The sequence below is a fragment of the Selaginella moellendorffii genome, unplaced genomic scaffold, assembly GCF_000143415.4.
Source record: "Selaginella moellendorffii unplaced genomic scaffold, v1.0 SELMOscaffold_23, whole genome shotgun sequence".
In the NCBI taxonomy this organism is placed as follows: Eukaryota; Viridiplantae; Streptophyta; class Lycopodiopsida; order Selaginellales; family Selaginellaceae; genus Selaginella; species Selaginella moellendorffii.
Window position 1 is genome coordinate 1407523 of NW_003314284.1, and position 20309 is coordinate 1427831.

General features: G+C 43.1%; 4 protein-coding genes across 5 annotated transcripts; 1 reads left to right on the forward strand and 3 right to left on the reverse strand.

The window, feature by feature from the left end:
* Positions 1-167: 167 nt before the first annotated feature.
* LOC9657035 (protein TIC 21, chloroplastic) lies at positions 168-1885 on the reverse strand. The gene is made up of 5 exons (XM_002974070.2): positions 1879-1885; positions 1531-1833; positions 1155-1412; positions 815-1018; positions 168-587 (listed from the first exon to the last, which is right to left on the reverse strand). Exons 2-5 carry the CDS (start codon positions 1810-1812, stop codon positions 468-470), a joined length of 864 nt encoding a protein of 287 aa, XP_002974116.2. The 5' UTR covers positions 1813-1833; positions 1879-1885; the 3' UTR covers positions 168-467.
* Positions 1886-1984: 99 nt separating this feature from the next.
* On the forward strand, positions 1985-3727 carry LOC9657036 (hornerin). 2 transcript variants are annotated; one of them, XM_024678664.1, is made up of 2 exons: positions 1985-3144; positions 3286-3727. In XM_024678664.1, the coding sequence occupies exons 1-2, from the start codon at positions 2043-2045 to the stop codon at positions 3624-3626; spliced, it is 1443 nt and encodes a 480-aa protein (XP_024534432.1). In that variant the 5' UTR covers positions 1985-2042; the 3' UTR covers positions 3627-3727. The 2 variants fall into 2 exon arrangements, with proteins under 2 accessions (XP_024534432.1, XP_024534431.1); XM_024678663.1 differs by having other exon boundaries at positions 1986-3252.
* On the reverse strand, positions 3669-4943 carry LOC9655973 (kelch-like protein 17). Its single transcript, XM_002974071.2, has 3 exons — positions 4739-4943; positions 3795-4677; positions 3669-3740 (listed from the first exon to the last, which is right to left on the reverse strand). The coding sequence occupies exons 1-2, from the start codon at positions 4919-4921 to the stop codon at positions 3814-3816; spliced, it is 1047 nt and encodes a 348-aa protein (XP_002974117.2). The 5' UTR covers positions 4922-4943; the 3' UTR covers positions 3669-3740; positions 3795-3813.
* A 13289-nt stretch (positions 4944-18232) lies between these two features.
* LOC112347610 (pentatricopeptide repeat-containing protein At4g02750-like) lies at positions 18233-19579 on the reverse strand. Its single transcript, XM_024678722.1, has one exon. It carries the CDS (start codon positions 19577-19579, stop codon positions 18233-18235), a length of 1347 nt encoding a protein of 448 aa, XP_024534490.1.
* Between the last annotated feature and the right edge of the window lie 730 nt (positions 19580-20309).

The window sequence follows — 20309 nt, forward strand, 5'->3', positions numbered from 1 at the left end:
GATTCTTTTCTTTTTGTTTTTGCTTTCTCCGTTAAGTGCGTGGGAGTAAATTCACCAAGCGGGATCCGCAGGCAGATCTCCAACTTCCAGACACAAAATTTATAAGCATTTTGATTCCCAGCCAGCAAAGCTACTGAAACTTCTGGCAATTTTTATTCTTTTTCACAGAAAGAAAGAATTATAAGATTTAAAAAAAACTATAGAAAAATCCAACAAAAGACAAACACACGCACAAGTGTAAGAAGCGCAAATGCCGCATCACGGGATTTCAATCCAGCCAGTAGCACATGCCCCCACATGGGCCAATCAAACGCACCGTACGCATCCGACGGCGCCCGTCGCATGGACCACCGCAGCCGCCAGATCGGGACACGTCCGTACGTACGCTTCTCAGTGTAAAATGTACGGCTCTTCTCTTCTCGTTTTTTCTTTCTCGTTCCTTTTTTCTCGTCCTTTTTTTTTTCTGCTCAAGTCGCAGCCTGGACCGTAACCTTTTGCGGAGGTGGCGGCTTGTCCGACACCGATCTCAGCAGCTCCAAGTTGAAAACGAGGCCCAGAAAGTGAGAGAGGAGCGCGTTGGCACAGGCCTGGAAACAAAGCAGAGAGAGAAGAGCACGGAGCATTAGCACAGCTTTCTTCTTCGCTGTTTTCCCTGAGAACTGGGCAGAGGAGGACTGGACAACTTACAGTATGGATGGAATGGACGCAATGAAATGAAAATGCAAGCGCGAGAGAGTGAAGACGGGAGAGTTAATGCTCTCTTCTCTCGCCCGGAAATCTAGACGAATTCAAGGCGGATGGGCGAGGACGATACCTGGACGAGGAAGACGTCGAGAGCTAGCACTGGGCTCTGGCCGGCGTAGGGGCCTTGCAAAAACGGCGTTGCCGGGGAGTTCAACGCCTTTGCAACGAGCAGCCCCACCGTTGCCTGCAAGCCGACCACCGTTGACGCTAGGCCGAGAACGTTGACTATGATCCCGGTTTTGAGCTTGTCAATGACCTCCGTTCTGGGAGGAGCCTGTACGAAAACAGGAAGTTAAAAGCTAGCTTACGAGTAAACCAACAAAGGAAAGAACAAAGTAAAAAACCAACAAAGAATGGAAAAAACTAAACGAGAAAACGAACAAAGAAAAGAAAAAAAACTAAGTTTTTACCTTTGAGGGATCGTTCATAGCGCTTTCTAGCCTTCCAGACAATCGTATGTATCCAAAGGAGCGGAACACCGAGATAAATCCCACAGCAATCCCCGCGGCCGTGAGATATTTGGTCACAGTGGCTGTGGCAGTCCCGCTAACAAAGATCGAGAATGCGAGAATTGCCGCGGAGACTAGAGTGCACAGGAACTGACTCCAAAATCCGAGCGATCCCATCGTCTTGAAATGGCGAGCAGTCTCTTCGAGACGCTTTGCGACCTGCAAAAGAGAAAGAAAAAGGGGAGAGTTAGAACTTCACAAGAACTTCCGAAAAGCTTCTTCAAGAAAAACGATTTCTAGAGAAAAGAAAGAACTAAAATTCGGCATTTTTACTGACCAAGTTTCGCATGTTGATCTCCGCTGCATCCACAGTAGTCGTGTAGCTCGATCCAAACCCTGACGCTTCTTTTGTTCCATACTGAGCCTGCGCCTTGATTGACGACACATTGGAATTCTTGAATTGGATCGAAGAAGTGGTGAATTGCCTCGGAGAAGAAGAATGCGCCTGGAGAAGATTCAAGAGATTACCTCGGGGCCGGTGCTGGAGCTGGGATCGCGCGCGCAGCGGCGCGGCGGCGACGAGCCCGGCGTGGGGGAGGAGCAGTAGCGCCTGCTGCATGCTGATAAGCCCTAAACACCCCTGTTGGTTGATTAGCGCTAAGCAAAACCCGTGTTTATCGCTTACGAATGTGTCGGTGCCACGATACCCCTTGACGTGTCTAGCCCTGGGCACGTGTCTTATTACTGGCGAGAAATGCCACTTGGAAAGATAGCGATGGAAGTGCACGCGTCCCACTTCTTCGTATAAAATGAGAGGAAATCCAAATCGAATCGTGTGAAAGAATTGCAATGTCTTACGAGCAGCCCATTCGCGATCAATCCGGCATGGATCAGCAGGAGAACAGCCCCTACGTCGCTCACTCGGACGCAGTTGGGCACCTCGGGCAGCCCAGCTCGGAGAGGCCGTCGCAAGCTCCTGGAGATCGCGGCGTCCACTTTGGTAAGAACGCAGGATATGGCGACACCGAGGCGGTAAATCCCCAGTCCGGGCAGCAGCAGCAGCACCATCCCCTCGAGGCGACGCACGACACCAACATCGGCCACGGGCACGAGCCCTTCTCGGCCTCCACGACGGAGTCCGGCTACGTTGCTCCAGCCGGGGCCGACCAGCGTCACCGCGGAATGGGCGAGAAGATGAAGGACGCGGTGAAAGGCGCCGTCGGTGGTGGCCCGAAAAGCTCGTCTCACGATCAAGTTCATGGAGTTCCTGCTGGCCAGGGACCTGGAGGAGCTCACGATCAGCTTCATGGAGTTCCTGCTGGCCAGGGGACTGGAGTTCCACCCGAGCAGCAGTCAAAGAGTCCTGGATTCGTCGGCAAGATGAAGGACGCCTTGACTGGGCAGAAGCCTGGATACGGTGCTGCTACCGGACACGCCACCACTGGGGGTGCTGTTCCTGGCGAGGAGGACTACGCTGGGAAGTTCCAAGGCGAGCATGATACCAAGTGGCCTCGACCAGCTCCTCCTCCAGGTATGTCCAAAGCATCTGTTACCAGTGATCGACCTGGAGAGACCCACTATCCTTCTAATCGTCCTGACGCTGGTACTCCGGAGAGTTACTCTACTGGTCCTGGACCTTATGGTGAAGAGAAGGCCTCGAGATACCAGAATGTTGGCAAGCCTGGTCACGAGGGTACTACGTATAATCCAGAGCAGCAGCACTATGGTGGACAGAACGTCGCCGAGCCTGGTACTGGAGGTTTGATGGGAACGACTTATAATGGCGGAGAGAAGACTGGTCCTGGAACTGGAACCGAGTACGGTGCTGGAGATCATGCAACTGGAACTGCATACGGTGCTGGAGATCCGAATTATCAGAAGTCCGGTGCTGGAACTGGAACTGAGTATGGTGCTGGAGATCATGCAACTGGAACTGCGTACGGTGCTGGAGATCCAAATTATCAGAAGTCCGCTGCTGGAACTGGAACTGAGTACGGTGCTGGAGATCCGAATTATCAGAAGTCCGCTGCTGGAACTGGAACTGAGTACGGTGCTGGAGATCATGCAACTGGAACTGCGTACGGTGCTGGAGATCCGAATTATCAGAAGTCCGCTGCTGGAACTCATGATCCATCGAAGGCTGTCCAAGAAGAGATGTATCCTCCGGAGAGCTACAAGGGAGCGGAGCAGTACTCCACTCCCGGTGCTGCGAGCACTCCAGCGCCACGAAATGCTCGTCACGACACTCCGACTGGCCAGAACGAGGGTGGAGGTGAGTATAAAGACTCCCACGGTGTTCATAAAGAAGGTCCCCGGGATGACAACGTGAAGAAGGAAGGACTGATGGCGAAGATGATGGACAAGCTGCATCTTAGCCCGAAACACCGTGACCGTGCTCAACACAAAGACTCCACCACCACCACCACTTCGTAGATAAAGCTGTGATCCACCACGACCACTTCGTAGATAAAGATGTGATCGTATGAAAGAAGTGTTTGCCTGTTGTATATAATTAAAGGTTTGAATTTTGTAGATATCTCGACCAACCTGTGTAGTGGTAGCGTGAGTATAGAACCCCAGAAGCAAGGAAAGAAAACGAACCATAATTGTGTGTCCGCTGCTAGAGATAGATCACCGCTCCAGCGCACGCGTGCCTTCGGCTACGCATCTGCGGCAAACTGATCCATTCTCTCCTCGCAGGAATGTAGACGATGACAGAATCAAGTCCCCCACCATCGTAGGAGCTCGATCCTCCCGCTATGTACAAGTTTCCGGCCATTGCAACGACCGCGGAGCCCCACAAGCTGCATCGTGCTCCATGAAGAAGCTTGGAAACCGGTATAGTTCCCTTGTCTTCCCATTCTCCCCGGATAGTGTCATAAACTTGGAGCTCCAGCCTATCCATTTCCGTGAACTTGGAACCGACCACGTAGATAAAAGGCCCGATCGCCGCACAGCCAACTATGATCCAAGGCTCCTGCATCTCCGAGCAAGTCTCCCAGCTCCCCTCGCGAGGATCGAAAACCTCGACGGACGTGAGGATCAACGGAGTGCTGTAGCCACCGATCACGTAGAGCTTGTCACCAGCGACAGCCGAAGCACAGCAGCTTCTCTTCTCTTTCATGGGTGGCAGCCTTAGCCACGAATTCTTCTCTGGGTGATAGACTTCCGCAGACCTGAGTCGGGCATTCTCCGTGGAGTAGTGCCGGCAAAGCCCACCAGCGACGTAAATCCTTCCCTCTATCACACCGCAAGCGAAGGCCTCCCTGGGCTCGAGCATAGCCGCGGCCTCCTCCCAAACGTTGTGCTCAAAGTCATAGACGGCCATTTGGGGTCTCCCCGTGAAGCCACCCACGACATAGAGCCGGCCACCGAAGGCCACGCAAGGGACGTTGTGGCAGGAGCTAGAAGGCGCCGCCGGCAGCGAGCGCCAGCGGCCCTCTAGAGGATGATACATCTCAGCTAGAAGATGCCCCTTGTTCTCCTGTAGATTGGGAGAGCCCTAGTCAGAAATCGCGAAATCGCGAAATCGCGAAATCCCTCACCTGGACGCCGCCAAGCACGCATAGCCATGGCTCCAAGCGGCTCCGGCAGAGGCTGTAGCGCAGCGCTCGGCCGTGGCGGAGCAAATCGTGGAAGCGGCGGCAGACGAGGCGCGCAGCGGCCTGGTGCTGCGGCGGCAGCCACGCCAAGCATTGGACGAGGATGTGATCGGGCAGGGCATCCATGCCCTCCTCCGCCGCTCCTTCTCCTCTTCATTCTAGCACACAAAACCCTAGGACACGCATTTGGCGCCCCATTGTCTTTTCAAAATTTAAAATTACTTGTATTATATATCTGATGAATTTAAGGAGTTTAATATGCTATCACCAAAATTTGTTGCACGTAAAGTTGCATGAATAAAAAAACACATTCTATAATGATAATTATAAGATGAAATCTGAATATATTATCATTATAAATCATTAGAACCTTGGGAAGTAAAAATTTCTTTCACCAAACAATTTTCTTAAGTTTGGCTTAAAAAGAGAGTGAAAATTGTGTTGGCACATCAAATTAGGTATGGAGAAGCTTTTAAAGGCGGAGTGCAAGGATGCGAGATCGGGGCTGAGGAGGAGATCAGCTGGCGAATGGGCTGCACTGTTCCATCTCCGAAAGGCGCGGCAGGAGGTGCATTTTCCAGCCCTCGGGGACGAGATTATGTCTAAAATCGTGAGCCTAGCCGAGGAGGATCTTCGCGAGGCCGAGTGCGCTCACGAGGCCATGACTGTGTGGAGATCAGACTGCTGGCTCCCGTTTGCCTATGATCCAGAGCTCTTCAATCTGCTGGCGGTGCTCTACATCTCGCGCTGCCTCTCAGACAATCACGCAGAGTTCCAAGCCTGCCTAGCCCATCTCCATACGGCGAGCTCCGATAATCTGCATCGTCTTGTCCTGGTCGGCCAGGTTCTTGGCGAATCTGCTTTTCTCGAGGACGATTCCCCGGCGTTTGCTACTGTGGAGAGGATTTGGACGACGCCATATGAGTCCATGCAACTCGAGTAAGCTTAAGCTTGCAACTCTTCATATCCATGTCTAACTTTACGATTTACCTTTAGGCCCACTTTCACGAGTGTCACTGACATAGTGACAGAAATCATCCATTCGGGTTACTTTTGTTCTTTTCCAAGTCGAGTTGAGGTACTGAATCGACGGTGATGGTGATGTTCGTCGACTAAGCTTTTCCCTTCAGGGTCCAAACTGTGCCACCGCTTTGGTTTGTATAAGGGATCATATCGAGGCTGGAACTGGATGCGTGAGTGAGTTGCGCTGCCTTGCAGACGAAGTGATGGACTGCTACAACAGGGAGACTGTTAGTCTGAGCAAGGAAGAGTGGGACGAGTACTTTCGACTGGGGTCGCAGTTGCCAGTCGCGAATTGGGGTGGCCTTGGCTCTGGACAGGCCAAGAAACTGTTTTCCGCCATGCACGACGAGGAGGGCAGCGGTCTTTTGGCTAGTCTCTGTACTCAAAGGCCTCCTCAGTCGGCATTCCTCTCCCACTTGTTTGCACTGTTCGACTGCGCAACACACGCGAGGCTTTGGCTCTGCAAATCCACTCTCCCTGTCTACTACGCCTTCAGCAATGTCCAGTGTAAGCCTCCTACAGATCTCATGTCTTTGCATCTGATCGATTACGTTGGTTTTTCACAGATTGCAATCTTGCTTGTTCAAACACTGATAGAGAACCTGAAAGTGAACGCCAAGTTTTGGTGAGTTGAAACCAAATCCTTGTTTTGTTTTTCTCATTTTGGGCCGTTTCTCTACAGGCGTCACCACTTGGCTTTCAGGAGCGTGTTCCATCGTATATTGAGCGACGCCAAAGATGGGATGCCATACGTGCCCACAGCAAGATGGGAAAATACCCATTTGTCATGAGTATGCGAATCCCCGTCTGCCGTGCTCTTCGAGTTCCTGTTGTTATCTGCAAGCCTCAGGACGTGGATATTGTGGAGGATCACGATTTTGCCGTCTGCTTAGACCATTTCCTGTGGTTTGAATCGGTTCCAAGGCTCAATTTTCTCTTTGCAGCGGTGGACGTGTACAAGTTCACTGACAAGGAGCACACAAATATGCTTCCTGTTGATCAAGACGAGCTTAAAAGGTACTACAGTGTGACCGAGTTCCTCAAGGTGAGAGCCGAGTGGACTTTAAGGCGCTTCAGACGTAGAAAAGCCGTGCAATCTTACCGTACAGACGATTCCTAGCTTAGACTTCTCATGGTTGCTCCGAAAAATCGATGGCCATGGGGAGCTGCGAATCCATGGAGGGCTGATTTTAATTTTCCACCTCCAGTACACAGCTGACATGAAGTATTTTTGCTTGGTGGAAGTATCTCTAAAGCTGTTTCTGTCGATATAATATTTCAACCCAGTGCGTTCTTGCACAGCTGTACGAAATGGCCGCTAAAAATCCTTGCCGAAAACCCCTGTGTTACCTACCATCCTGAATCAGGGCTGGAAGGGATTCTTGACTCGAGCACCATCCTCTGGAAATGATTCTCTTGGACAGAAGCACGGCTAAGGCCACAAGCTTTGCCAGGTGCACAATTTTTCCTTTTTGAGCTACTAACATAACAGGTATTTTTGGAGAACCATCTTGACATTAATAATAACAACATGAGCTTTAGCACTGTCTTTCCTTATTAAAGCAAGCTTTTGTTTTACACGTGAGTGTAACACTGTATCATATCAAAAGCACATATCCATGGTTATAGAAATAAAACATTTTACTCAATTGGTATTGCACAAGAAACATTCCCATAGAATGGGCTGGTACTACATCCAAGGAACAACATAACACAGAGATGGCTGACTATGAAGCTCTACATGAGAAGCCATCATATGAAGAGATGGAACATCTAAGTAAGGATGTGAATGGAGCTTCTAAGGTGGACAAGGTAGTTACTCTAAGCAACGAGGTGGTGCAAATTCCATGTATGGTGAAGGTGGAAGTAGAAGTTCCTCCTCCACATAAAAATGGAGGAAAAGCTGGAAGTGGCCTTCGCTGAAGAAGGTGGAGAATTTACTGGAGACTTCCTATGAAGAAGCCTTGTGTGAAGACAAGGTTCCTCCTCCACGTGAGATGGAAGAGGAGGTGGAGGCTCCTTGTGAGAAGGCCCTATGTCAAGATTCTATATGAGATAGAGGATCCATAGCATGAGTTGGAGCCCTCTTGTGTGGAGGTTAAGGCAAAGGCTCAATGTGATGAAGGGGAGGCTGAAGTAGCAAGTGAAATTACATAGCTTGAGCCACAACCCCCTCATCATGGTGTGCTTGTGGCATTGGTGAGTTGCAATTTCTTATTATGCAATCAGAGAAGAACTTATATTTTATTGTTCATGACATGATAACATGTGTAACTTTACATTATACAACCTGAGAGTTCATTTTTTGCCTATCAAAAACTATATTCATCTTTTATACATGTATAGTTAAATAACTCCTTTAGGCAAAATTGATGCCTAGCAATATTTTATCATCATATAATGATATAGAGGGATTAAACTCAATATATAAGGGTTTTTATCAAGACATAATGTGACTTTTTAAAAGAAAGCAATATTGAGGCACTTATAGATGTATTAGATCTAAAATGTGATTAAATTTGTAGCAAAAACTGAAGTGTCTTTCCAAATCCCTAAAATGGTTGCTCTTGAGATATACTAGCACTCCATGGTTCATCACCTCTCAAACCAACATATGACTTTAGCTCTTATCACATCCCATTGGACTTACATACTCCATCCATGTCATCCTTGACACTGAATATGTTTTCAAGCTGAACTAATGGCCAGACTTTTTGCTCCTTTGAACTAGTCGAGAACATCTTTACTCCTAGACTTAAATTCTAGAACATTTTCTAATTCTTGCATCACCTTGAAAATTTATTGCTAGAGGTAAATTGGACTTATCAAATGGCAGTTTAAACATATAGTGTGACTCCTTTAATCAACCAATAGAGTCAATACATCTCTTAAAAGATAATGTGCTTATATTGCAATATAATGAATCGGTATTATAACAAGAAATGTTTATTGTCTAAGAAATCCATTATTGAAACATATAAACACCTTAAAACACTAAAAAAATATTATTTGATATCATGAAGAGATTAAATAATGCTCAAGAGATTAAATCTTTAGAGAAAATGGATAAGAAATGTTATTCAAGTTCAAGGTTGAATAACATGTCATGAAAGAGTTTAGTTCCAAATTCAAGTGTGCTACAAGATGGTCTATTTATAATGGATAGGGCAAAAAAGATTTTGGCATGATTAGTAACGCATATATAATAGCTCATGAGTAGCAAATGTTAATCTTGATGTTGGAATTACAAGGTGAGTATATTTAAATTGAGGAACCATTCCTTAAGTCATTGAGTAAGTTCATCCTTAAAAATACTTGTTAAAATATGGTAATAAGTGTAAAGCTACCCTTCTAGCATAGAGAAGAATAAATGAAGGGAATGTATAAAATTAAAACCAAGTAGCAAATGGATAAAATTGAACTATAGAAATCAATAAACATAACCTAAAATAATTATGCAGGGGAATCAAGTAAGTACTTAAGGGTCTCACTATTTATAATAATGGTGTCATAAAGTCTAAAAATGGAATTGTTTATGTTAGACTAGATAGTAGATATGAAGCTTATGAAAGAAGAAGCCTTAATGAAATCCTTTTAAAATTCTAAAGACAATTCTAGGTAAGTTAGTATATAGAAAAATGACAACTCTTCTGTACGGATTAAAAACTTGCACTTGAAAGCCATCAATAGGACACCAGAGACAACAATAAACAATTTTACCTCTTCAATTTCTTTCTCAAGGTGAGGCTATCAAGATTGAGGAAATATTTCCCACATATTCAAAGAGATGGCTTTATTTGTCGATATTTAAGGACTTTCACGCTTATGCATTGAACCATATTATGCTATGGCAAGTTGAAGGAACAAAAACCCTAATTAAAGGTGTTAACTTTAAGAGGGGTGGCCCATAAAGCTAAACATAGAGGAGTTCATACATAATCACAAGTTAATTAACTAACTTATCAAGTGAAAAGACTTGGAAGCTTGAAAAAACTGTGATCTATAGCACATGTATAAATGTTGTATATAAATGCATATACAGAAGTTAAATTCAAGTCCCAACTATTTAATACTTGGTTTCAATAAACATATATGTACATTCCCGTATCCCAATGGGACTAATACAAAAACTGGGTGTACCACCCTCTCAATAAGCTACTCTATGTGATATTTGCATCTCAACTATACCTAATCTTGGAGTAGAAGTGGATGTGGTCGTCTCCTTTGGATTATATTGATGTCCAAGTCTCCTTCTTGAGCCAAATGTAGAATAGAGTCAGAAGGATGCCACTACAAATCTCTCCATCAACCACTCTGCCGAAACACAAAAGCGACTTGATCCTCCACTCCTCTAGTCAACTTTGTTTCGCCAACTCTTTTAGGCATAATGAAGATGGACCACTACAAGATGATGCCACCATTGCAAATATCCTCACTCATTTCTATCAAAATGATAATGATTCTTTGCCTGTTCCAAAATAATCTAAATCTACTTGAGAATGAGCGGAAGTCTCCTTGTGTGGAAGATCAGCAACCTTAAAAAAATATGGGATAATTTCCTGCTTCCAACTCAGCTATTGGCACCACACCCATGGAAAGTTGATGACCAGCTAGCTCTTGAGGTCCATCCCCGATCTGAATTGGCTGAGTTGGTGATGACTTGAGCATACTATGATCCTTGCATGCTGCCACTTCCTTGCTTTTTAACCTTGAAGCCTTCTCGACTTTCAGCATATAAGAAAAGTAATAATCAAATGCACTGATATCAGACAAGGTGATCATCTGAGATTGGTGACTATCATCTTCTATAGACCGGCACTCATGGCCCATCACCCTCTATACCAACATATCAACTTCAGCCCTTGTCATGTCCCATTTGATTTGCATGCTCCATTTGTATCGACCTTGAGACCAAAAACATTTTTAAGCTGAACCAGTGGCTGGACATTGTGCTTTTTCAAACCAGTGGAGAACATCCCCACTCCTACCCTCAAATTTCGGAATGTTTTTTAATTCTTATATCACTTTAAGAATCTATTACCATACCTCTCTTACCACATCATAGTCTTACAAAGCATGTTGCACTGTCTTTAGTTTGCCACACTCCTTGCATCTTTGGCATGCTTCCTCTTAGAACCATTGTCCCACTACTAACCTGTTGTTCACCACCAACTAAGAGATGGCCTTGACTTTTTCTTATATCAGTAATTTTTAGAAAGCAAGTGTGTTATCCACCACCTGATTCACCTCAACTCCTTGCTTGATCCACTTCCTCCATAGCTTAGGGATCTTCCTACTAATCTCTTCCTTGCTAGTCATGAGATCATCTCGCACTTTCTTGATTTCAAACGAGAAGAAGCTCTTTGTGCCATACAAGATTTTAATCTAAATCTTTAATGAGTTGTTGTCTACACTAATTGAGGATATTGTCCCCCTCAAGTGTGGCCTTCAATTGAACCACTACTAATTGCTTTAGGACTTGCCGTACTACTTGAATTCTGCTCTTAACTTTGTTATCCATCACTATTGGCATGGCTTGTTTGTCCCTTGTTGACAACAATATATCACCTCTCACAACTTGAAAGGGACGACCAACATTCTAATATTTAAGTTCAAGTCCAAACCCACTAGAGCATAATGATGGTTTAGAATATAAGGACATTCAATCTTTGGTGGTTATGGACTCTTAATAAGGAGGTTGGCTTGGGCACACTATCACCCCAAAGTCGTGATTTTTGGTTAGTGTGTTTGGTATGAAAGTTCGGTATATCTAACTTGAATATTCTAGTGTAAGTGGCATTGAATGCATGGTGAATGGGATGGGGATATTAATTTTTAGTTGTTATAGACCCTTGGCCGGAAGGGTTAGCTTGGGTGCACTTCCAAGTGTGAAGGATGCCTTTGAGGTCATGATTAACAACTCAAAAGTCGGGTAGATTTAGTATATTTTAGTAAATATGTTGAGATGTCTATATGGGAAAAGTATATAATCTAGGTTTCTAGTTCAAAGTGGTAATTTGAACAAATAATATACTATGACTTGGTCAAAGAGATTAAGTGGGAAAGACACCTAAGTGAATGATTTATAACAATATAATGGTATTGTGGGTCTAATAAAGTAGTCTCTAAAGATGGATATATGGGAAGATTGCAAAATTGGGCTATAAATAATGTCTATAGCATAAAATATTAATGAGACTTATTAGGGGTGAATACATTTGGGGCTTAGTAAAATAAAGCCTTTGTTATAGAACAAAAATGAATACCCCAAGGATAAAGGTAGCAATCTTATAATGCCTAATGCAATAATTAAAGGATAAAAGCAAAAGATTAGTGGCCAAAAATGAATTTTAGTAATTGTATGAGGGAATTCAAAATGATAAGGTAGGTGATAAACCATTATGTGATGGATGTTAATAGATACTAAATTTCTAAGGATAAGATTCTTAAGTGCTCTAATTTGAAAAAAGGTGAAAGCTTCAACAAATGAAGCAATAATGAACCAAATGATAGAGCTATGGACAACATGAAATGAAAGAGAGGGCGATGGTGTTCTCCAATAAAGAACTCTTTAGGATGGGGAAGTAGAGTTTGCACCATATATGCAATAGAAAGTGTTAAAAACACCTAGGAAATTGACATGAAAAGTCTATATTAAGATTCTAAAGTGCGATGGTTATAATTGCAGCGTGCTACCACTTGAGTGTGGTGAAGATCTCTTGAGACTACTTCCAGTTGATGATTCAAGACTATGGAATCAAACCCATGGGAGAACACTACTATAGATTGTTGATGCGTTTATAAGGGCCGAAGAGCTAGACAAGGCTAAGGAGCTCATCCATTCCAAGAGTGTTGCTTGGGTCTTGCTGTTGGCTGCTTGCTAGCAAATCCACAAGGATCTCGAGCGTGGAGCTCAAGTTACTCAGAGACTCTTGGCGTTACAGTCAAATTTCTATGTACTGTTTGGCTAGAATTATGGAAGTGTATTAACTTGATTTATAAAGATTTGTTACTATTAAGTTAGGGCTCATATTCTTTCTATCTTTCTTCATAGCTATGAAGAGGCCGTGGGAATATGGGGAGTGGAGTTTTGCGATGCTTGACATCACCACCAAAGAGAAGAACAAAAAGGTGAAGTTGTTAAATGATTCTTTGCTGCTGCCACCAAATTTAGAGAAGAAACCCATGCTTGTGTTGAACATGAATGAGACACTAATCCATGCCCATAAGGCCACAATATCCCTCAAGTTTTTCAATGGGAAAATTATTCCATTATAGCACTACCTTGTGGCAAAGAGGCTGGGTGTGGATGACTTTTTAAAAGAGATGAGTAAAATATACAAGATTATGGGTTTTACTCGAGTAATAAAGCCATATGCAAATAAGATTTTGGACAAGCTCAACCCAACTAAGAATCTCTTTGCTATCATCTCTATAAAGATTTGTGCTTGACCAAGGAAGTTGAAGGGAAAAAGGTTATGAAAGATCTCTCAAGATTAAAGTGGGACCTTAAACATATAGTGATTGTGATGATAAGCCAAAGTCCTTTTGCTTGCAACCCAACAATGGAATTGTCATTCGTGCATTTAAAAACAAGAAAGGGCATAAGTATTATGAATTGAAGACAATAAACAATTTACTTAAGAAAATTGCAATCCTTTTTTCGCTTCTATAATTTGGTTTTTGCTCTTTTTCTTGACTCAACTTCATAGTTGGCATCTAGGCAGTGGTGAGAAGCACTCCTAGTAGCACCTTATTTAGATCCAAGGTTTAGAAGATTTGGAGCTCACACTCTAAAATTAAGGTTCTTATACGGCAATTCTTGGCAGTTAGGAGGGTGGATTCCCCTACTTTAGGGCTAGAGTTCCCTTGGCAACTAGAGCTCCCTTGGCAGCTAGGGCTTCTAGGGCTGGCAATGGTGGATTGTTATAGTTTTAGGAGGCTTTTAAGTTATTTCGATGATGGATGGATAGTTGCGAAGACTCTAAAAATGGAGCTCTTTGCCAAGATTTATGCAATTTTGTTTATCTTGTGATGGAGACAATAACAATCAAGGATTGGTGGAGCTAAATGTTACTATAAGGGTGATTTAGAGGTTGGGACTTGAATTTTTTTTTTACTTTTTGGAGTTTTTTTGGAAGATTATATATAGTGTTTCACTTTGAGGATGATTAAGAAAGGAGGATTTTTGGATCTGGTGGTAAGGATTGCTATCATGATTGAGGCTAGTGGCCAACAAAGGTGATTCGATGTTATATATATAATAGATCCATATATTTCTTTTTAAATGATAAATCTATAAGAGCACTTGTTTTAGTAGAGGTTTATATAAATTCTTTAATCCCTATGGCAAGAGTAAGACTCTTTTGAAGATGGGCTAGTGCATTTATTTTATGTAGGAGGTAGGGTAGCACACTTTGACCATAAGTTGGAAGAAATTCACACATTACAAATGATCTACAAGCTAGAGTTATATTGTGATTGGACATTGTTTTCACACTAGAGGCATGTTGGTGGTGGAGTGCTCTATAGTGGGTTTTATGTGTTATGAAGCATAGCAGTTAGCCCTAAGTTTTGTGGTAGAGACACCTAGGAAGGGCAGACTGCTTAAGAGTGGCACTAATTTCACCTTGTGAGAGTGCACTTTTGATATTGTTTTAGTCCCTATGGGACATGGGGTAATGTATACATATATTTCAATAAAGCAATTAATAAAGGATACAAGAGAGATTGACATATGGTAAGTATCATGAAACGAGCATAAAGCAATCAATAAATGAGTCTCTAAAAAGGGACATAAGAGGGACTGACATATGGCAAAGGACCGACATATGGTAGTTGTCTTGACACAAGCACAAAACAATCAATAAGCGAGTCTCTAGAAAAGGACACAAAATGAACTAATGGCAAGTGTCATAACACAAGGAAATTGTAAGCAACAAAAAAAAAAAAACTTGAGAGATGATCCATTGGGGTTCAAATATAGAGGGAAAAGGCCCATAAACAAAAGTGCACCCCTTTTTCCAAACAATTAAGGGTTTTGGGATATTTGGGGTTAAACGTCATTGGGTTTGAATAATACTAGGTTAGGTGACCTCCTGGGAAGTCCAAACTCAAGAGCTTACATTTGGTATCAAAGGGGTCTCAAGTTCGACTCTGTTGGATAGCTAGGGGATTACACCATATGTTGATTGACATCTGGCTGGTCCAGTTTTCTTCTGCGGGGCTCGACCCAAGGGGTAAGGTTTCAAGAGAGCAGGGCTCTTAGGAGAGTTGCGGCTCTCAACTTCCATTCACAAGGGCATGAACTTGTAAGGAAGTGTGGTGGATTGTAAGCAACCAAAAAGAATAACTTGAGAAACGATTCATTAGGGTTCAAATATAAAGGGAAAGGGCCTATGAACAAAAGTGCACCTTTTTTTCCAATCGGTTAAGGGTCTTGGGATATTTGGGGTTAAGCGTCTTTGGGTTTGAATAGTACTGGGCTGGGTGACCTCCTGGAAAGTCCAAACTCAGGAGCTTACAGAAGTGTTGGGACTGAGTCCAAAAAGGAGTTTGTAATGGGAGATCACCTAACCTAAAACTGCTCAAATCCAAACTAATCAAACCCAAGGATACTTAACCCCTTGGGACTGAGTCCAAAAAAGAGTTTGTTAGGCTCGACCCGAGGGGTAGGTTTTCAAGAGAGCAGGGCTCTCGGGAAAGTTGCGGCTCTTAGCTTCCGTTCATGAGGGCATAAACTTGTAGGGAAGCATGGTGGATTGTAAACAACCAAAGAGAACGACTTGAAAAACAATCTGTTGGGGTTCAAATATAAAGGGAAAGGGCCTATGAACAAGAGTGCACCCCTTTTTTCAATCGGTTAAGGGTTTTGAGATATTTGGGGTTAAGTGCCCTTGGGTTTGAATAGTACTGGGCTAAGTAACCTCCCGGAAAGTCCAAACTCAGGAGCTTACAAAAAAGAGTCCAAAAAAGAGTTTGTTATGGGAGATCACCTAGCCTAAAATTATTCAAATCCAAACTATTCAAACCTAAAGGCATTTAACTTCAAATATTTTTAAAATCTTTAACTGACTGGGAAAGGGGGTGTAATCTTGTTTCTGAGCATTTTCCCTCTATATTTTAACTTTACAGATCATGTATCAAACAATTTTTGAGTCACTTTTATGCAAGTTCACACCCTCGTGAACGAAAAGTAAAAGCCACAACTCTCCCAAAAGCTTCACTTTCTTGACACCTTACCCTTTAGGTTGAGCCTAGCTAGAGCAAACTAGACCTACCAAATGTCAATTAATATGTGGTATGATTCCCTTAACCTTTACCTTTTTCATACCAAATATAAACTCCTAAATTTAAACTTCCTTAGCACTATTATTTAAACCCATAAGCATCAAACCATTAATTGATTAGAAAAGGGGCATTTTAGTTTATAAGCTTGTTCCTTCTATATTTGAACCCATATTAATCATTTTTAAGTTGTTCTTTTTGGTTGCTTACACAAATTCAAGATTGGACCCGAGTTCAAGTCCTACAGGTAAATTTTGATACGCACAATCACATTTGCAATAGCGTAAAATCTCTTCAGAAGACAAGGGTGGGGAGCTCAAGTGCATTAGGACAAACTTGGGGCCAAGATAGCAACCCCTAGGTCATTAGACACAATTGCTAAGCCTATGGAGGGTAATTAGGCTTTAAGTGATATGGGAAGTGCACAACAAGAGGAGGTTCGAGAATAAAGAGCCATTAATATTATAAATAATGGTGTAGTGGTGGTGACGAACACTAGGAGCAATTTATCCTTGATATAGGCTGCTAAAAGACAACAATAAGACCCAACACTTTGCAACTTGGCTCAAACACTAGCTTCTATATCATGGTATGAATAGTGAGACTTTGGAAGTGGAATCTCCTACCAAAGATTGCAGTAGTGGCACGGATGGGAAATATGGTGGTGACAACACAAACAAAGAAACAACCCCACCACTACAGCCTCTAGTGCTCATGCTGGGGTGATGGAAAGGTAGGTCACCTCACTTGGCTTTAGGTTTCTCATTTGTATACACTATAGCCTACAATAGATGTGTTTTCTTCAAACTACTTGGCAAATATTCTAGTGATTGCATATTATTCATCACTAAGCTCTTTAAATTTCTTCAATATATAGTACTAATATATGAAAACCACAAGCCTAGAGAGGTCACTTAATTGTACAAGCTAGGTGTGTGCACTCAATAGAGTTGCTTTTATAGTAGTTGAGAGTATATATAATGCATCATTCTTGTTATAAAGCTTGGAATGCCTACCATATTGATTATAGGATGAGATTTGCTTTGGGGAATATATAAAATAAAAAATGTCACTAAAGGCTCTTTTAGTAAATAATTGCCATTATTTTTTGTAATATCAAAACTTTTTAGAGGCATATCTGTAATTTTAATTCTTTGAGAGGTATTTTTTGTCTGAGGGTAATGAATATCCCAAGAATATCTAAGTATATTCAGGGATATTTCTCAATCTCAAACCTATGATTTTTAATTCTTAAACATTCTCAGATGAGTGTTTAAATTTTAAGACAAGTAATTTAGGTGCTTACATTCTTGAGGATGATAAGCAAACCTATATGGATACCCAGAATACCTGGATATTATGGTATATTCTATCATCTCATTTAGATGAATAAATTAAATTTATAAACTTTTTTAAACAATGTTGATATGGAATTAGATTAATCTTGTTTTTATAAATTATAAAATTATTTTTAACACTAAACAAATTTGATAAAAGAAAAACTTTTTCATGGATGAGAGGACTTGGCAGCCCAGGATTGAGCAACAATGCAGTCATGAGCTCCGTCTCTTTCGGGTGTGGATCAATATTGTCACTTGCTACCAATGGTGGAAATTCATGGCAGTATACACATGAAGAGAACTTTGAGTGAAGTGAACTCATTGGAGCTTGGATCAATAGCCTTGTACAGCTTTAGCAGGCATTAAGCTCGCAAGAGGCTTATGGTTCCATCATTCACTAGGTTAGTCCTTTTTGTGCTTCGATTGAGCTAGCTTGCCCTGCCGGCCGATCTTTCCATGGTATGGCGCGAGTCATTTTTGGGTCCATGCTGAGCTAACTGTCTTAGGATCTCTGCCAGGTTTTACTTTTTCCTAGTTTTGCTAGCTGATAGTGCTTTGGCTAGATGGCTACGACTTTTTTCTGAGTAATGCAGGAGTGTCCATTACTTTTGTGGTTGTGGACAGTGTTAAAAAAATCTCACGATTGCTCCGCTAAAATTCTTGACCGTCAGAATCGACACCATAACATTAAAAACCGCCATGGAAAACCTTGTTCTGAAAATAGCGATAAACAGCCGCTCTTGGGCATACTTAGCCCTGGGCTTGAATCCCTGCTTGCACGTCCACTCTAGGGGACGAAGGGCATGTTCTTGACGAGATCCTCGGCATCCTCGACGTGCCCAGCGCGCGCCAGGAGATCCACCACGCAGCAGTAGTGTTGGCTCTTGGGATCCAGGCTGAAATCGACCACCATCGACGCGAAATAGCCCAATCCCCTGCACAAATCCCCCAAATGCGCGCATCCCGTGAGCGCGCTCACGAACGATCCCCCGTCCTGAAGATCGAATGCTTTCATCTCGTGGAATAGCTCTAGGGCTTGCAGCGCGGCGCCGGCCCGGGCGTAGCCGTCGAGCATCGCGTTCCACGCCACGAGGTTGTGCCCGTCGCCCATGCCCTGAAAGATCCTGTGAGCATCTTCCATATGGCCATTCTGGGCAAGTACTGAGAGCATCGCAGTCTGCGTCACGGGGTCCTGCTCGGGCATGGAATCAAACACGCGCCTGGCGGACGCGGGCTGGCCGTTGATGGCGTAGGCAGAGATCATGACCGTCCACGAGACGACGTCGCGGTCGGGCATCACCAAGAAGAAGGCCTCCGCCTCGCCTAGGTAATTGTTCCGGGCATATGCCAAAAGCATCGAGTTCCACGCGACTAGATCCTTCTCTTGCATGGAATCAAACGCCACCTTGGCCTCCTCAATTGCGCCGGAGATCGCAAAGCCACGGAGGATGGCGGTGCACGAGACGCGATCCCAGCGTGCCATCGAACTAAAGAGCCGCTTGGCATGATCAAGCTGCCCTCTCTCGGCATATGCCGCAATAAGTGCATTCCATGATACTATGTCTCTCTCCGGCATAGAATCAAAGATTCCCTGTGCTTGGTCAAGATTCCCAACGTTTGTGCAAGCCAGGAGCATCGTCGTCCAAGAGATCAAATTTCGCTCGCGCATGGAATCAAAGACGTGACGAGCTTGTTCTACATGCCCTGTATGGGTATATGCGGCAAGCATCGCGGTCCAAGATACCACGTCTTGCTCTGGCATTTGGTCAAATATAAATTTTGCCTCGTGAGGCTTGAAATTCTCAGAATAGGATACGAGCATCACCGTCCAGGACACGAGGTCACGTTCAGGCATCCGATCAAAGATATCCCTAGCCTCGAATAGATAACCAGATTGGGCATATACAATAAGCATGGCACTCCAGGAGATGATATTATGCTCTGGCATCATATCAAAAGTATTCTTGGCCTCTTTTAACAACTGGTAGTTGGAGTATGCTGTTAACATTGCATTCCATGAGACAATGTCACGCTCTTTCATTTGATCGAAAGTTCTCTTTGCCTGCTGCAAATACCCAGATTTGGCATATGCTGCAAGCATTACAGTCCAAGAAAACAAGTCGTGTTCAGGCATAGAGTCAAATACTTGTATAGCCTGGGTGATGTAGCCATTTGAAGTGTATGCAATGAGCAACAATCCCCAAGTATAGATACTTTTTGAGTGTATACTATCAAACACTTTCTTTGAATTTTCCACACTTCCACATTTGCCATACATTTGAATTACTAAGTTGGAAAGATAAGTATCAAATGGAAGCTTTGTTTCCACTTGGATATGGAGTTCTTTTGCATTTTTCAAATTTTTACAAGACTTAATGAGTTGAATATTTATTTGATTCTTTTCCATACATATCAGTCCAGAACTCTCTAAGCTAACACAATATAGTGACTTGTATAAACTAGATATAGATATTTAAAACCCTTATATGGAATGGTGTGTAGAATAACATATAGTAGTGAGTAAAGTTAAATTGAAGGACCATTTATGTTCATGTTGGATTAAGGTCTATAGTGGTTTATTATGGCCTTGGAGAATGCATAAGGGAGGATGATGAAGACTAGAGCTTAAGACTTTATCTACATTGTAGATATTGTAAACTTGAGAGAACTCTAAAAGTAGTGTCAAACAGGATAAATTACCATGACTCACACTTATACAGACATAAAGATGGTCCATATTACTAATGTGGAAAATTAGTCTAGTTAATCTTGGTAGGTGCGACAATAATGCATTAGTAGATTTTGGGAAAGGCCCTATCAAGTCATACACAACTAATTCAAAGGAACATGAGACTTAAGCTGAT